Source organism: Phallusia mammillata, chromosome 2 (assembly GCF_965637545.1).
Source record: "Phallusia mammillata chromosome 2, kaPhaMamm4.hap1.1, whole genome shotgun sequence".
NCBI classification, from domain to species: Eukaryota; Metazoa; Chordata; class Ascidiacea; order Phlebobranchia; family Ascidiidae; genus Phallusia; species Phallusia mammillata.
This window is the reverse complement of record NC_137253.1, coordinates 29,234,716-29,252,117: the sequence shown is the minus strand read 5'-3', so window position 1 is coordinate 29,252,117 and position 17,402 is coordinate 29,234,716. Positions and strand designations below refer to the sequence as shown.

The window sequence follows — 17,402 nt, the reverse complement described above, 5'->3', positions numbered from 1 at the left end:
AGTTTTTGCGCAACACTGGCTTTGTACATTTTTTTTACAAAAAGTTTATGCGACATTTTTATTAATAGTTTTAAGGGTATAAACGGGTATGACTTATGTAGCCTCGTAGCACTAATAACGGCATGGGCAACAATAAAAAAACATGTCATTTATGAGCCTATTAGGCCGTTGTATTCGTCATTGAAATTGAGAGCCCAATTTACATAATATTTGGTAGCCACAGTTGATGTGTTCTGATCAGGTGCAAATTAGATCACATTTTTGCATCGATAAAGTAATTACCTCGCTGCAGTAGTAACCTGCCTGACATGGGTTACAATCTTCAACCCCAACCTGACCTTCTTCGTCGTTGTACGTTCCCTAAAAAGATTTTAAAAAGTTAAAAAAGGTAACAAGTTGACAAAGTTGCGACGTACGAAACAATGTATATATGGTGATAATAAGTACTTCAGAAATGGTAAGGTTTTAATATTTGCCAAAAGCGTTTGTTTATCAAAATGTACTTTACAGTATAAAATCAAAAAGCTGATACAAAGATAAGTTAGCTGCAGATAATGCACAATCTTTCGACTTGCAAGGCTTGGATTTTTAACGCATAGAGTCCCAACAAACTTACGTCACAAACCCTCGCTATGACAGCCTAAAAGGCAAGTGTCTTGTCACCAGCTGCACTGATGATAACTAAAAGGTCGAAGACGGCTATTTAAAACAAATCGAAAAACAAAAAAATATCTTGGAATGTGCTTGGTGCAATAAAGAGGGATGTGCAAATTTTACTTACCCTGTCACACGGATGTTGCATTGATGATCTCTGTGGACAATAGTATCCTGGCTCACATGGGATAGGAGTAACTGTACCCTCATTCGGACAGTACTGACCAGCAGGACACTCTTTACACGAGGCTTCGTTGTAGCCGCTAGTGAAATAGCCTGGAAAGTAAACAAATGTGAAAACAGTAAAAAAAGGTACAAGAGTATGAATAACGAAAGAAGGGGGGGATGCAAAAAAATAAGCGAGAGAGAGAGAGAACGAAAACGAGGAAGAGAGAAAAAACGAGTAAGTTAAAGAGAGAGAAAGAGGGAGAGAGAGAGAGAGAGAGAGAGACGAGAAAACGAGAATAAAAAAAGGAAAGGCAAGGTGCCCAAAAGATAAATGGAGAATTAAGTAAGAAAAATTGCAGGCAGACAAAATAACAAATAGGCTAATATCACAACGACACCTACCACAGCTGCATATGGTTTGATTTGCGGAGCCTTCTTTTGCATAATACCCTGGCTCTGCTGGTTTGTCTGTTGGAGTACTGGCTCCCCCAATGCAATAAGATCCAGCGGCACAATCTCCCGTGATTCCAGCGGCGTTTTCGCCTGAACAGAACTTGCCCGGTGGACAGGCGGTGCAGTTCAACTCTGAGGTGGCCACTGTAGAAACGACATAGGTGTTTAAAACAATTGAGAAGCAAATGCTTAACCAGTTTTGACTCAGTGATCGTGGACATTAACATGCCTGCTATAAGGGGGACATATATTGTGCATTGCATTTACATTTACGTGTTCAAAAGTGTTGAAAACAATAACGTAGTTCATAATGAACAAATACGTACAGAAATTTCGTTTTTTCTTCTATAACTAATCGGAAGCTACAACAGACAATAACATGTGTCGTAGCTAAATTAAGAACAAAAAAGCCATTAATGTAACAAAAAGTCTAGTCAGCATGTAACGGAAAAACTGCTGTGATGATCAAATCGACATTTCGCTTTAGTGGTGCTAACTAAAGTAATTTTCTTAAATGCCTGTTAAGTCTAAAAACTTGCATTTGTACGGTACAAGCAGCTTATAAAATATAAAAAAACCTGAGAACTGGGTTTACACATCTTAAACAAGATATTAAGTGCAAAAAAGTATGCTCAAAAAGTTACGTTGATGAATACAACGGCAATAGTTGGTATCCAACTTCCAAGTTTTTCTTTGCAATTATCCAGAATATGCGATAATATGGAGCTTTGTAAGATAGGATAGATTAGGAATGCATAAACTCTATGCAATTAACCAGAATATGCGATTACATCAAGGTTTGTAAAAAGGAAGTTAGGGGTGTACAAACCCTATGCAATTAACCAGCATATGTAATTAACCATCATGCATTTAACCAGATTTGCATGCAAATAATAGCTCATGCTGTTCTGGTATATATGTTTATTATATGCCCTAACTAAACATAAACCTACTTTCATATGGAGAGTACGATCCAGGTTCACAAGCTCTTGGCGCTGGGCTTCCAGCGGGACAGTAGCCACCAGGAGGACATATATCTCCCATTGAACCACCGTTAGGAGTCTGTCAAAAACAACACAAAAAGCAATAGCCTGGTTCAAAGCTTTACAAGAAAATAACTTACAGGTGTATTGGAGCCCTGGACACAGTAGTAACCGGCGTCACAGTCATCAGTTGGGATTATATTGCCTGCACCAAGGCAATACTTTCCACCCAGACATGGCGTGCATTCAGTTGACGTCTTGGTGCCAGTTTGGTTTCCGAAAGTTCCAGCAGGACACGGCTCGGGGGACGACCTCCCAGGTGTACAGTAGTTCCCCTAATATTGGGACACAAGTAAAATTGGTATGTGATATATGGAAACGTTGCAAAAACAAATTTAAAATCTTGAGCCTGTGTTATCATGTAGAACACAGCAAACGAGGATTGTAGTTTTAACCAATATTTTTTTCTAAAACATTAGGTATTTAAAGCAGTGGTCGGCAACGGCTGGTCCGACGCCTGGTACTGGTCAGCGAGGGGTGCATTACCGGACCGTGTAATTTTTCAGGTTTGATGCTATAAAACATTTTGCCCATGTATCCCGGGGATGATAAACTATTTTAAGCGTTTTTATTGCTAAATATTTGTAGTTTTTTTAAGACTGGTCCGCGATAAAATTTTTGTTTCAAAAACGGTCCGCAGTGCAAAAAAGGTTGCCGACCCCTGCCCTAAAGGTTTATCCAAAGCGGTTAAAATCGAAACTTTGACCAAAATCTCTTTATCTTACCTACTCTTCACTATATCTCAATATCTTTAACATGATACACAAAAAAACATATTTATTACCATTTTTACAGGACAGTATTTTGGAAATGACATACAAGACATAAGAATAAAGTGTAAACTTACAAGTGTACATTCTGTAGGATTTGATGTTCCACTTGCTGGGCAGTATTTACCAGACGGGCATTTCACGCAACTGTCAGCCGATACTGCTGCTGTATTGTTGAGATATGTACCGGCGGGACAAGCATAAGTAAAGCGATCTCCTGTTTTCGGAAGACAGTAGTAACCCGGTGGACACATGCCAGCCTATATAATAAAAACACTATTATTGTTGTAGTTCATGTTGTAGTGAGAAAAATCTAAACGAAAGGCAGAAGAACAACAGCACACGATGGCATAAGCATACAAGTAAAGTAACAGAAAAACAGACATAGGTACGTAGAACAGACATATTAAAAAAAAAAACATCTTACACAAGTTATACAAGCACACACCTACGAAGCACTCACAGACGGATACAGACACACAACACAGCAACAGACAAGTCGAATAAAAAATTATTAAGATATATGTGTAAATGCGGAAATATTGAAATTTTGCTTAGACCAGTGGTTCTTAAGCGGTGGGAAATTTCCCACTAGTGGGAAAATTGATGTTTTCAGAGGGAAATTATGTAAGTCAGGTAACCAAACTCGGGCCCAAGGGTCGAACCCGACTTTGAATTAATCATTGAAAGTTACTTTCCTAACATTTTTCCGCAACAACATGTTAGATTAATTTCAGTAAGGCTTACAAGACACATACAAATCCAAAGTCCGTTTGTTACATCACAGACAAGACTAAAAGTATCAATGACTTTGCTATTGTGCGCGAATCAAATCCTTTCCTTTGTTGATTGTGATGCAATAAATGACTATTGCAAGCAGAGGAAACTCTTTAATATATTCAAAAAACTTTAATCTCTCACAGAAGCACTATTTAAACCAAATAAGATTGCAGTATACCTTTGGAGTTTCGGACCAAATCGATTCACGAAATTATTTCGATTAAAGAATATTTCTTTGTTAACGTAGGGCACAAAACATCAGTATAAAAAAAACAGAGGGGGAAATTCGAAGTTGGTGGTTGACTTTAGTGGGAAACCACACCAAAAAGATTAAGAACCACTGGCTTAGACGATCAGGAATTATCACCAGCAGACAAACAACAACAATGACACACACACACACACACACACACACACACATACATTTACAAACAGACATACACAAACACGTACAAACACACATACACTGGTACATATATTGACACACATACACACATACAGACACACAAACACGCACACAGACACACACACAAACAGGTCCATACACAAACATAAGCTCCTAATAGACAAACCTACCGGACTTGTTAGGTTGGTGACGTCACAATACCATCCTTCCGTACAATCTGTGCAGTTTGTTTCCGATTTCAAACCAGTCTTATCACTATACGTGCCATTGGGGCAGGGTTTCGGATAGGCAGCCTAAAAAAACCGGTTTGTACACAACAAAGCATATAAATGTAAAGGCTTGTTTGCAAACATATACTTTAGAAGCTTTATATCAGTCTGTTTGTTGCATTTTTCATCCCAATATTTTTTTATCTTGATTTCAACATATTCTTTTGGGTGACAATATGGGATAGCAAACAAATTGCTTTGCTTTCTACAAAACGCGCATCTCTTTACAAATCCGATACGTAAATAACAAAAAAAGCTTTACTGTCCTAAAAACAAATGTTCCCAGGCTTACATCAGTTGGACGGCTAGGTGTTGAAACGATTTTACTTAACCAACTTACCACACTGCCACGTTCGCAGTAGAATCCAGCCGGACATGATGAGTTGTAAAGGTTGGGAGCTTGTGCGCTACCAGGAGGACAATGCATTCCTGGGGGACAGGTTTTATTTGAAAGAAGCGCATCGGTCGTCATATCTTCGTCGCAATAGTGGCCAGCAGTACATAATGTGCAGTTTGACTGCCCCGGACCCTGAAGTATTGGATGGTTTTTACACCAGAAATCGTGGACATAATGCAAATGCCGCGGGGTTGTATCCCCATTTACTAGGGGTGGCGAGGCCTTTCGATAAGCATGAAAAAATGAAATGTTTATCAGCAATAACAAAATAAAAAAACATCTGAAAGCAATAAAACAGTCAAGCCATTTGATTTAAAGTTTTGGGTTCCATTATGACCATAACAATAGAATTGCTTTATTGCCATAGCTCCTCGTTGGAAAACTAACGTCAAAACGCTAGGTAAAGCGTGTCAGTGTGTTGTAAACAGACACTTTATGTATGAAAACTGAACGGACCAGCAAGCTTAGACTCTTTATCTTTGCCGGAGTGAGAGGTTATTCTTGTAATTATTAAATACATAAGAATTTTTTTAAGGGGGGTCGCGAGTTACATTTGGTTGCTAAAATGGGTCGCGGGATGAAAAAGGATGAAAATAACTGGTCTATAGGATTTTTACTTTTTGTATGGTGGATTTGATACAAGTATATAACAGCAGTCTAAACGCCAATTTAATTTAGACAGTTGTTGCTATAGAAACTAAGCTACATCGGATTAATGTGCGCGTAAATCTAAAGATGTAGAAAACACGTCACTCCGTGCTTGGTAAGCTAGCTTTAGAAAAAAATGTGTAAAGTTTGTAAAATGTAAATATTTATATTTAACATTAAAAACAATTGTAGGGAGTCATAGAATCATAGAAGGCCAGGCCTATTAAAAGCGTAACACCGAATTAGCCGGTCTCTGATCCAAGTAGGAATATATTCATCTTACCCATGTAGGGATGTCATTAATGTTTAAGCGACATAAGCAAATTTTAGTAAATAGATTAACTTACCGAAAAGTACCCCTTTCCACACGGCTGAGGGTCGGCCGTTCCGTTGGTTGGACAAAAGTAACCACTAGTACAAGTTGTACAAGATGCGTCGCTTTCCGCAGCAGGGTTTTCATTAAACGTGCCACTTTGATCAAAAATTAAAATAGTCAACAATGAAAAAAGGAAAATGATGACGTATAATACTTTCCCAAGTTTATACCACGGTAACAAAAGATTTTAACAAAGGGCCACAGCGTTTTACTTCATATGCACCCGAGGTCACCTAAGGGTGAGTTTACCAACATGGGAGAATTGGATTTATAAAAACTATTCGTATTGGAGTTTTTTGTTTGGTTTGGAGACTTTTCGGTAAAAATCAGGTATTCTGAGAATTTTTTTTTATGTAAAATATACTTGTTTAGTGTGAGCTAAACCTAAGCTTAAGTTTGACAAATTGCGTGATGAAAAGAAAACAGCTCGAGTGTTTGGAAACAAGGACCTCAGCGGGTAGCGGACCGTATCCTAATGTCTCTTTATGGTTACTTTTTATGACTAGCAAAACCTAAGGCTCACGTCTTTTGTTATTTCGCTAGGAAAAATAAACATAGCGCCAAAGTTCATTCTCAAGGCAGAAAAAAAAACATACCAAAATTGTTATGGTATGAACCAACTTTAACGACGTAACTTACGCAGGGCAGGGTTCCGGTTCGCTGGTTCCCTCACCACAGAAGAAACCAGGCAAACAATCGTCACAATCTTCCTTCCGAACGTTGCCAGTCTGATTGGAGAATAAACCAGAGGAACAAGGATATTCCGTGGCATATTTTGTGCCTAAAACAAAAGGTGTGTCAAATTTGTTCTACAATCAAATTTAGTTAACTTGTGTTCGTTTATGTATGGCTGATTTCAATGTTTGAGTGATTTTGTGTATGTGGTAAGATGGTTGACCTCTTACTCTAACTTGGTTAGTTCATTTGTTGTTAAGTTGACTTTTGTGACTTACCTATGTGAAATACTTTGTATATGTTTTATTTTATGGTTTGCAATAACGTGTTTAGATTCTCATATTACGACAGGCCTAAGAGGGCGTTATACCGAGATAAACCGATGTGCCTAACATTTCTACCAACGTTTCGACGTCCTATACAGGTCGCCTTCATCAGGGTAAATAACAACTGAATGCGCGTAGTAAAGTGCACGATAAGCAAAGGAAAACAGAATTTAACGCTCGTCACAAGGCAACGAAAACACTGTGCGATAACGAGTGATTGGGCCTCTGAACTACGCGCATTCAATGTTATTTACCCTGATGAAGGCGACCTGCATTGGACATCGAAAAGTCGTTATAGAAATACTAAAGAGAATAGCTCTATACATTTGGTACAGTCCATTTATGTGACTAATGCTTCCATCCTTTATACTATACCTCTGTTTACTTATGATAACTTCATATAAGTTATAATACACTGTTAATGTATGCAACACGTACCGGGTGGACAGTAATAACCAGCTGGACATGGGCCATTCGGTTCGGTGCTGCCATTTACACAGTAGGAACCCCTAGGGCATTCCCAGCATTCATCAAGGTAAGCAAGGTTGGTTCTGTTGGAGTAGGAACCAGCAGGACATGGCCACTGGGTGGGGTACTGAGTCGAATTCTTGCAGTAATAACCAGGTGCACATGCACTTTTTTGTTGTATGGTGCCGCCAGTACCTAAGTCGAACAAATTTATTAGTAAACAGGGAATTTCTGGAACAAGATATATTTAAACCGAACCAAAGTTGTTTTTTGACATACAGACTAATTTTTACACGAAATTCTTCTCATATTTTGTGTTGAAAAATTTATGGAAATTAAAAAAAAAAATTCCTAATCTTATTACAGAAAATATTATTTAGAAGCATAATTTGACAGTTAGTAATTAAAAGGTCAAACATTTCAACTTAAAATTTGACATAGCAAAGTTATCTAAGCCGATTTCGAGATATTAAACGAAAACCAATGCTCTTCTAAAATAAGATAAATCCATTTTTCCACACTTTGATACTCATCTTTTTGTTCATAGAGTTATTAATTACAAATTCTAAATAAAACGTAAGAGTCGAACCTTCCAAACAGGCGAATCTGATTGGACAAGGATCGCATTGTTCAGGTGCTGTAAGGTTGAAGAAATCAGTGAAGGTTCCTGCTGAACATGGATTTGCATTGGCTAGGGCAGTTCCCGATGGACAGTAGTGTCTGGATAAATCAAAAGGACAAGATAGTGAGATGAACGTTAATTCACAACTCCCCTACTACCAAGCTGACATGTAGAACATATGAGACAAGCAACGGTGCTTGTGATTCGACTTTCAGCGGATTCTCCACTGAGCCTGTGTAGCTCAGTTGGTAGATCGCGAGACCCAAAAAGTCTCCTTTTGTGGGTTCGAATCCCACCGCAGGAAACATTTTTCGGGATAGACATAGGACAAAACAACAGTAGGATCCATAAACCGGTATACAACTAGATTCTTAGATTCAGAACAGAAGCAACATACCGAATCTAGAACTTAAAACCAGATTTTAAACAGGAAAAAATGAACCGGTTGGCAACTAGATGTTAAATCGAATTATAAAACTAACTTCGATATTTGTTCAAAAAAGGAACAAACCGGTTTACATACAGATTTTAAAACAGAAGTATGGGAAAATTGCCGTCAAGAAAGCCATTCAAAGTTATAGAGTCGTTTTACAAGTAGATACTAAAACCCGACGCTAATCTAGATACTACACGAGAAGCAGGATAATAAAAAATCGGGTACAAGAGGCAGAAAGTAAACAAAAAAGTTATGACCGGTTCACAACTAGACACTACAACACGAAACGCTGTTTTATCTCCAACATTCTACACAAAAAATATCGCATGGAGCTTCTACCATACCCTGGATCACAAGGCTGGTCAGGTTGAGTGAGGGCTGTTGTTGTACATGCCATCCCCGCCAAACACGGCTGACAACTGCCATTTGACGGTTGTCTGATGTCAGGCTGGTATGTCCCACTTGGACAGGCCAAAGGATCGGTTGTACCTGCCTCACATGTGTATCCAGCAGGACAATCAACACACGCCGAAGCCACTGTAATGCAACGGGTATGTTTTAGGTAGTGCTTTATAAAGGGAAGAGCTATTTGGGTTCTTCTAGATGTACATTTATGTTACTCATGAGTCAAGCTTTTACGCCTTGGACCAGTGGTTTCCGACCTTTATCGACGATTTTCTCACTCAATAATTCAAAACATTTTTTATTCCTCCCCAATAGACTACCCAGTGGATGCTAAACCATACAAAGATCATTTAAAATTGGGTCTTTTATCAACTTCACAGGTTATATTTCCAGAGCTTATGTGTCTATTTACAAAACACATCAAAAAATTAGTAGGTTCCTCCTCTAAGTTTTAAAATTCTCCGGTTTGGAACCACTGCCTCAGATACAACATTTTTTGCCAAAGTCTGACAAAGTTTTGTTACATAAGTCACCAAAACGAACGATCCTTCAAAAAAAGTCAAGTTCCCGTGCTATTATTCCGTGGTTTTCAACAAACACCGAAAATAATTTACTTTAAATTAGGGATAGTTTCTTAGAGCGCTTTTTTGTATAACTCTTTTCACGACCCAGCTGTATGCAATCGGGTGTCAGTGATATGAGGCATTATAGTCGCTGATAATTACATGAGCGTTTGACAAAATTTTTGATAATGTCGCTGCCATACCTCTTGCGCCCTCCTCGGCTGTATATGTGCCAGCAACACATGGCACTGCGGGCTGGACACCTGCGTCGTGTGACGTTCCGGCTGGACAGTAGTGACCTCGTGGACATGGTTGACCGGGTTTTGCAGACCCTGCAACAAGAACATTTGTGTGTTGGTCAAACGTTAAATGTCTTTGAAATGAAACAGTGCCATTTTCCGTTGATCGCAACGTTTTTATTTTCTGTTTTTTTCATATTCTTTCAGCAATAACGTACCATAAGGAAACATGGAAGTTGAAAGAATGTGCTTTTTGACATTGATACAAACTCAAAAATATAATTCCACGAACTCAGCATTGGTTAACGTTGGGTTTTAGGTAAAAATGAAGTATGTGATACAAAATTATTACCATTGAGCTTCTAAACACCATGCACTTTAGGATTTAAAAAAATATTATTTATCTCAAATACAAAACATATTTGCAATTATCTGTTTTAGCATTATGTAGGCACTAAAATAAGTCTATTAAAGGTCATCAAAAATATATAGAGAAAACGTCCCCAACCTAAATAAACACTTTTTAACACTTATTTCGACAATTAAAATCTGTTCTAATGTCTTATTAAGACCACACTAAAGTAATTTCAACTTTAAACGGTTTAATATAGACGTAATTTGGAGAAAAAATGTCTTAATCGAACCTGGTGGACAGTATCTGCCCTCAGGACACGTTAAACATGCAACAGTATCATCTGACTGCCCAACGTAGGGACCAAATGTACCACCGGGACATGGGAACTGGTTTTGACGTTCTGTTTTCGCCGGGCAGTAAGCGCCTCTTGGACAATAATTGGCCACTCCTGGGTGACCTTCGGTTCCTTCTTCACAGAAGTAACCTGCAAAAAATATTAGGAAAATAATAAAATCTATACAAAAACGTAGTAAATGTTTGATTAAAATTATCGATGAAATCCCCTAGTACGTAAAGCAAAGGATTGTGGCGATTTAGGGTATTCATGACTGCAGGAAATTTCAGAGTAAAAATACTTGAATCCTGGTAAATTGATTCTGGGAATCATTCCTAGTTTTATTGCCATTGTTGCAACGATTTCCACCTTTCATGATTCTATTTGAATAAGACACTAAAGATGCTTTTTAGCGAAATTAATTCGTTCTTAATAACCCGGTGAACTGATTTTAATCTGGAAATAAACATTTTTCAATGTGTGACAAAAAAATACTTGAAGTAAGATTTTGCATATTTGACAAGTGAAGACAGATTCGCCGATTACCAACCTGAAGCACAGGCTGATTGCTGCAGTCTGTTATGACATTGTTTGAGAAAAAAATGATTAGGTTACCATTGGAGTCTAAACAAATTGTGAACTTGTTTGTAAGTTTCACAAATCTATGAAACAATTTGTTAACTACAAACAAGCTCACTAAAACTTTACATTAACATAGTACAGACAGCACATAAATAGTAAACTACAACAGGCAATGTCACTTGTCAGAAATTTGAAAAAGAAAACATCTTTTAAGACAGGGGTGGGGAACCTTTGTCACTGTAGGGCCAATTATAAATGTCAAAGTTGGATCGCAGGCCGCACATGTGCATAACACAAAGTGATTTTGCTTTGTTTCTTACCAAATATGCTTAACTACAAGTATAATTCGTATTTGATTCTATTTTGCCAGATCGTAGAAAACTAGCAACAGGCGCATTATTCAGTTATATGTAATAATTGGAAAAATATGTAATAATTGGACTCGTTTGCCAGTACTTTTGAAATCCAAGCGTCTCTGCGGGCCGCAGGTTGCCCACTCCTGTTTTAAGAAAACTAAGAATGGAAAGTATTTTTCAAGTAACGAAATCTGACGATGAATATCTTGGAATGTATATATTTCGCCTAATAGCATCTTTAGTTCCCATAAAAACCACAGCATAAACGATGATCAACGAAGGGCCAGATAATATTCAGTTTTAATACTCTCTCTTAAGATACGGTTTTTTTTAAACAAAAACACAAACTATTAAGCAAACTGTTTGATACAAATAATAATAAACACAAGTTCGTTACCTTCAGGGCAGTCTGTGCAATCAGTGGAGGCACTAAGTTGTGGGGCTGCACCATAAGTGCCAGCTGGACATGGTGTAGGTATAGTTGTAGTTCCGTCACAGTAAGAGCCTGTTTATACCAAGAACACACAGCAATTTAGTTCAGAAATCTAACAGTATGACTGGTAACTGTTACGGTCAACTTTTGTAATAAAAGGTTCAAAAAAAGGTCAACGTTTGAAAAAAAAACGGTTTAAAAATGTGAATCTGACCTCATTAAGTAGAACTTTTAAACACTTGTTAAGTATAAACATAATAATGTTACGAAAAGAAAACAAGTTTAAATGTATTTTTCAAGTTTAAATCATACCAAAACTTCGCCCCAATCAATCTAATCCTAAAATAGGAATGAACTTCTAAAAGAAATTTTCGAATCTTGATAATTACCGATTGGGCAGATTCCATCTGATGGATTGGGTGTGGTGCTTCCGGTAGGACATATAAACCCAGTGTCACATGGATCACATACGATAGCTGCGGCCGCTGAGTATGTTCCTGTAAAAAAGAGCAAATTTAAAATTGAATCAGTAACACAAATAAAACAAATCAAAATTATCATGCCAAAAGCGGCAAGAAAAACGGTTTGATTGTACAAATAACAGTCACACTTTACGTTAAAACGGAAAATATAATACAAACGGAAAATATATATAATAACGTTAAAACGGAAACGGTTTTCAGTTTTGCAACATTTTTTACAAAGCGAGCAATAATAGTAATCGATGAAATGTTTGCAACAAGTGTATTTACCACGCACATGTTGTGCTAATAATTACGCTTTCGTTCTCCAAAAAAACACTGACCAAAATGTAAACTCAAACTTTTGCAAGTACAGATTTCAATTGACGTTACCTTGCGGGCATACAGCAGGTACTGATGTCTTTGTGCTGCATTCGTAACCAGCAGGACACTCAGTGCATGCCGTTTGTCGACCGACACTGTAAAAACCATCCAAACAGGCGGTTCCAGTAGCGTTGGTAAAAGGGCATTCCTCGCCTGCTGGACAATCTGTACATTTCTGCAAAAACATTAAAAGATAATAGCTGCCGTCGTAAACTGTAAATGGTGAGAATTGGATTCGGACATTAGAGGATGACAAGAGTACTATGACATTATCTCAACAAACAATTTTATATCATTGTTGTGTTACTTTTAAGGGCTAACACACAATAATAGAAACAAACACTTCATACAATATGCCATATTACAACATAGCATAGAAACGTTGATGCTATTTTTTGAAAGATATTTGAAAACATTCTAAAGAGTCGGTTTCTATCGTAGTAAACGACACAGTTCCCATGCGATATTATAATCTTTCTTGGCCTAAAAACTAAAATACGTTACTAAAATTGATATTCGAAAAGAATCGAAACAGTTTATTTTTTTTACTTTACGGCATAGTCTATGATCAATATATGAAATCGAATATTAGTTCCTCATTTAAAATGTTACTCTGAAACAGATTTTCAAAAAGATTCGAAACACCTTATGCCACGCAATCGAATCTTTTAACTTTTAATGTGAAATCGAATCTCTTTAACTTTATTAAACTATAAAACTATTCTTAAACTGACATTAGGATTGTTCCGAAAACCCGGTATATATTTTATACCGGATCTTATCTGATATTCGAATAGATTCGAAACAAGTCAACCGAAACCTACATCGCTCTTTGCGTCGGAATAGGTTCCGGGTGGACAGGCGACAACATAAGCTGCAAATGGAAGTGGGCAAGCGAATCCTGCCATACAATCTGTACATGTGGTTTGCCCTCCACTGCTGTACGTTCCAAGGGCACAATCAGTCTGACCGCCATCTGCTGCGTTCGCTGTTGGACAAGCGTAACCCGCCGCACAACGGGTGCATACCTGGAAAAAGTAAAGTTATGTTGTAAATTTTAAGCAGAAAACTACTTTCGGGAATTTATTTATTAAGACTACCTAAAACAGCAGACAATATATACTATGTTAAGAAGCAGTGTTGAATACATGAACAATATTAAAAATTTCTAACTGTTTAATTGAGCACATACCAGTTGGAAATATGAATGCAAAGATCAGGGTTTTATATCTTTGCCAAACTTTTATGCAAACAAGGCAGTGGAAATTTTTAACTGAAAAAATATTTTTTTTGTACCAGCTATAGAGCTGAAGGCAGGCAATTTAAAACAGCGAATTTTAAATAGTAGTAATACACCAGAAACACTAAAAAACGTGAAAAAATCAATGGTTTAATTGAACAAGATAAAAAAAAATTCGGTTTATATTGGGTTTGAGAACATTAATTGTTGATGTGTTTTCGATTTAAAAATCAATTGTCAAACCTTCTAGTATGACCTTAATTCCCAAAACCCGGCTTCAAGTTTATTAATACAGCCAGAGTCTGTTTCCTTGGTTGGTAAAAAAACTTACAGTCTGTCCAGCTCCCGAAAAAGTTCCGTTGCCGCATTCCACCGTGGCATCAGAATTGGTGTAAGGACAAGCGAATCCCGCGACACAAGGTGTGCAAACTCCATCCCCACTTAAAGCATACTCGCCCTGAAGATACAAAAACAAAAGGTAGTAAAACCAATGCCTATTAGTTGATTAAGATTGTTCCGAAAGGTTTTTTAATTTGTCTGCTGCCATGAATTTCGAACACGCGTTGTTAGCTAGTTACCTAACCAGACACATGTCAAGCCAGAGTGAAACGTTCTTCATTTTGCTTTCAGAAATGTTAAAAACAGCAGTGATTCAATTAAATCCTGTGACTGCTGTGCGTCTAAGTTCTTCTTGTTCTAACAAACCAACTTAAAGAAACAAAAATCACAATATATATTTTTGTCTATATATATTCACTTGTGGAACACGTGTCCATATATTGACACTGGTTTCTGACATGAATTCCAAACATTTGTTTTTAACTAGTTTCCTAACCAGGCACGTGTCAAGCCACGGCGAGACACAATTTAAACACCAATGCCTTGGCGGGTATTAGACCGCAACAAGAAATTACTGTGCCATCGAATCGGGGTTGTAAGTCGGGTCGGGTTCAGGCTAAAACCGACTTGTTATAGGCCTGACCATTAACTCGGCTTCATTTGTGGCATAATTTCACCAACTTTCGGGCCTAAATTGGACTTTGGATCCGATACCCATTTTCGGCCCTTTCACCTCTGCAATTGTTTTCTATTATCGGACAAATATGGACCGTTAGAGCACAATACAGCGCATGGGAAACTTGGTCTATAGTTTGTATAAATGACTATACGCAGTCTAGGAAAATGTTATCGGAATATTGACTACGTGTAATATGGAATACAAAGTTAAGGAATGGTGCTATTACTATAAGGCCCGGTCCTCGACGATTTTTAAGCAGACACCTAACCCCGAGATCCTATTATGCAAGTTGAAATAATAATTTAAAAAGCAGCAACATAGTGTAGTTATCATTGAAACAAAATAGTCCCATGCTTATAACTGCAATGAACATTCATTATTTTATAAAGTCCGGTTCCCTAAATGATACCTAGCTTAAACATGGTTACAATTAACACCAGTTAGCAACACCCTTGATTGAACTATCTTTGCACATGTTAAGGGAGTTATAATTTCACCAATATCAAAAACTGCAATACTGACCGGAAGACAATAAGCATTGGCACTTCCGTCCGGTTGGTCACATGACATTCCTGCTGGACACTCCGTACATTCCGATTGACCAGCGTTGGAGTAGAAGCCAGAACCACAAGGTATTTCGTCAGCAGTGGTAGTCGATGGACACGAAGATCCAGGCGGACAAATTGTGCACACAGTTTGATTTTCAAGCGCATACGTTCCTGCAAGTCAAAAAGGCATTTGTATGTTGTATTGAGGTAATCTAGCAATACGCTAAAACGGACGTTTGTAAAAAATGGTTTGGTTATCTGTTTGGGTTATAATATAGTTAGGTGATTTTACTCTTTTTGTAATCATTGACCCAAACGTTGAATGCAAGACGTCACAAATATCTGACGTAACCATAGGCGCCGACTTTCAATTTTTTCCGGGTATGCCATATTATATGACGTCACAAAATGACGTCACGAAATTTCAAATTCGAATCCTGTGGCCACATATGACGTTAATTCTTGCAGTATATGAGTTTACACAACGTAATTCAACTACCAGGCACTTCTGCTTCTGTCGCAATTCAACGCATGTTTGTGCGCTGTATACAGTGTTATAACACTGCGTTACACATTGTAAAAAATTGGACCCATTTACCGAAATTACGTTGAGGCGGAACAATAAAGATAAAATAAATTTTGCTCGGACATCACCTTACGCCACAAATTACTGTAATGTTTAACATATATTTTCTCTGTAATATATAACTATCACAAAAAAGATTTGTTTTCACGCAACAAAGCACTCATAAAAATCGTTTTAAACGTTTTAAAGTCGCTTGTTTCATTTAAAACGTGTTGCATATTTAAGTGAGTTGTTTGTGACGCGTTATTAAATTTAAAGTTAGTGTACTTCAAACGATGTCCTAAACTGCCAGAAACTTTCGATAAGCTAACACGTTAATTTTAGGAAAAGTACCAACCTATACGTTTGTGACGTAACAACAAGCTTTGTTTTTTCGGTTGAAACTAGAGTACTAGACAGTCGTTGTCCTTGCGGTAAAAGCTGTCAGAACAAAGATTGGACTGTATTCTAAAGTTTTTTAACACGTGGTTATTGACGTTTCACCCGGGACAGGGGCGTTTGCCCTCCTCCCGCAAGCGAACGCCAACCTTTGTTGTGCTTTTTACCACCTTTAATGTTTAAATTCCAATCCTTATTGAAGACGTTACAATTGTAATAAATGCGAAAAATTAATGGGCTGTGAAACAATGAACGCGATTGAAATCAATTGTTTATGTTACGTATTGGTTCGTATTACAATAATTTCTATAAACGCATGACTAACGTTGGTCTAATTCTCGGGTATGCGGCATACCCGAGGTTTTCGTTCGGGTATGCCAGGCATTCCCGGCATACCCGTGTTCGGCGCCTATGGACGTAACAACAAATTCGGTTCAGTAAAAGATTCTGTTTTGTTTTGTAAAATTTTTTGTATTGGTATATCTTACAATAGTGCGCTTTTGTGACAAAGGCGTACATGCAAACGTAATGAGATGAATACATTCCGACTGGGATCAGCCCTCAAGCATCCATGCCGACCATCGATAACGGCATACACATTGATAAGTACGCCAGGCCCTTTGAAGGCGTTATACCGAATCAAGCTTGTCTAACTCGGTACGAAGCCTTTAACAGACCTGGCGTACTAAAATGCAAACGTAGTAGAGGATACAATGCATTTGTAATAAAGTCCTACCGTTTAGACATGGTATAACCACAGCTTGATGCGTATATGGACACGCAGAACCGGCCGGACAAGCTGAACAGTCGGATTGGCCGAGAATTGAAAAAGTCCCAGCATCACATAATGTTGCTTCGCTCTAAAAAGCAACAAAATCAACCGAAGTAATCGTCTTTGTAGAACTTTCCATACGGTGCCATTGTAGAATTTGTTTCGTTTTTTTATTTTAAATTTTTGATTATAGCTTAAAGCGTATACATCAGTGGTGTCCAAATTGTCGAGTGTGTTCCTATAAGGGCGTGCGATTG

At 37.8% G+C, this 17,402-nt stretch overlaps 1 protein-coding gene across 1 annotated transcript in view; it reads right to left on the bottom strand.

Moving 5' to 3' along the window:
- The window catches only part of LOC145215442 (uncharacterized), a 102,797-nt gene that overhangs the window by 71,872 nt on the left and 13,523 nt on the right, over positions 1 to 17,402 (bottom strand). Inside the window, exons 23-44 of the mRNA XM_080084143.1 lie at positions 17,110 to 17,233; positions 15,384 to 15,580; positions 14,175 to 14,300; positions 13,428 to 13,631; positions 12,613 to 12,778; positions 12,148 to 12,255; positions 11,723 to 11,830; positions 10,343 to 10,537; positions 9,663 to 9,791; positions 8,836 to 9,028; positions 8,023 to 8,153; positions 7,404 to 7,628; positions 6,604 to 6,745; positions 5,936 to 6,059; positions 4,884 to 5,072; positions 4,445 to 4,567; positions 3,166 to 3,348; positions 2,399 to 2,593; positions 2,229 to 2,337; positions 1,225 to 1,419; positions 782 to 930; positions 283 to 360 (exon numbers count right to left, since the gene is read on the bottom strand). Coding sequence (XP_079940269.1) covers positions 283 to 360; positions 782 to 930; positions 1,225 to 1,419; positions 2,229 to 2,337; positions 2,399 to 2,593; positions 3,166 to 3,348; positions 4,445 to 4,567; positions 4,884 to 5,072; positions 5,936 to 6,059; positions 6,604 to 6,745; positions 7,404 to 7,628; positions 8,023 to 8,153; positions 8,836 to 9,028; positions 9,663 to 9,791; positions 10,343 to 10,537; positions 11,723 to 11,830; positions 12,148 to 12,255; positions 12,613 to 12,778; positions 13,428 to 13,631; positions 14,175 to 14,300; positions 15,384 to 15,580; positions 17,110 to 17,233 — 3,393 coding nt within the window. The remainder of the gene's footprint in view (positions 1 to 282; positions 361 to 781; positions 931 to 1,224; positions 1,420 to 2,228; positions 2,338 to 2,398; positions 2,594 to 3,165; positions 3,349 to 4,444; positions 4,568 to 4,883; positions 5,073 to 5,935; positions 6,060 to 6,603; positions 6,746 to 7,403; positions 7,629 to 8,022; positions 8,154 to 8,835; positions 9,029 to 9,662; positions 9,792 to 10,342; positions 10,538 to 11,722; positions 11,831 to 12,147; positions 12,256 to 12,612; positions 12,779 to 13,427; positions 13,632 to 14,174; positions 14,301 to 15,383; positions 15,581 to 17,109; positions 17,234 to 17,402) is intronic.